The sequence below is a fragment of the Dendrobium catenatum genome, unplaced genomic scaffold (genome assembly GCF_001605985.2).
Source record: "Dendrobium catenatum unplaced genomic scaffold, ASM160598v2 fragScaff_scaffold_880, whole genome shotgun sequence".
NCBI lineage: Eukaryota > Viridiplantae > Streptophyta > Magnoliopsida > Asparagales > Orchidaceae > Dendrobium > Dendrobium catenatum.
Genome location: NW_021319342.1, coordinates 342,475 through 343,315, shown reverse-complemented (window position 1 = coordinate 343,315; position 841 = coordinate 342,475). Strand labels below are relative to the sequence as shown.

At 48.6% G+C, this 841-nt stretch overlaps 1 protein-coding gene across 1 annotated transcript in view; it reads left to right on the top strand.

Moving 5' to 3' along the window:
- Positions 1-305: 305 nt before the first annotated feature.
- The window catches only part of LOC110112783, a 2,541-nt gene continuing 2,005 nt past the window's right edge, over positions 306-841 (top strand). Inside the window, exon 1 of the mRNA XM_020845110.2 lies at positions 306-820. Coding sequence (XP_020700769.2) covers positions 306-820 — 515 coding nt within the window. The remainder of the gene's footprint in view (positions 821-841) is intronic.

Below are 841 nucleotides of genomic sequence, written 5' to 3'. Positions count from 1 at the left end.
TCCACATTTGCGCGTGCATGGTTCAGATAAATCGTTAAATAATTTATTTGACTCTTTCCTATAGTAATTAGTAGTATACGATGATGGCTGGTCCTCTTCAACATGGACGCTTTCAAGGATTCTAATTCAAACATCTCAGCCAAGTCTACGTTGACACTTCTCTGCCCCTCCTTCCTGCTTGTATTCTTTCTATAAATACCCAACTCCCCATCCAAACATCAAATATACAGATCAAAACCCAAGATTTGTTGAACTTCAGCAGAAGAGAGAAAACAGGCCACCGAAAGATCTTAGGAAGAATTAAGATGGCCGCACTACAGACCCACTGCCTTCTTCAACCTTCATGCTTTATACCGTCGCGGCTCCCGCCGTGCCGAGGAAGATGGCGAGCAAGCCTTCAGTCTCTTCCAAAACTTCAATCTCTCATCCCATTTGAAGAACTTACCATGTTAACAGGACAATCGACCATCAAGAGGAACAAGTTGGTTGCTCATGACAAGGAAGAGCAGAACAAGAGCTTAATCATCGCCAAGCTTCTTGCCATCGCCGAGGCCGCCGCAGACCGCGCAGAAATGCATGCCATCATCGGCGAGCAGCGCAACAATTGGAACCACCTCTTCCTCCATTCTATCAATTCCATCAACCTCACCGCCTCTCTCATGGCTGCGATCGCCTCCATCCCTGAAATAGCAGCATCCCAACCCCTCAACCTCTCCTCCGCCGTCCTCTTCACTTCAGCTGCCGGACTGATGCTTCTCGTCAACAAGATCCAGCCTTCGCAGCTTGCAGAGGAGCAGCGGAACGCCGCCCGACTCTTCAAGCAGCTGGAAAGATCAATCCG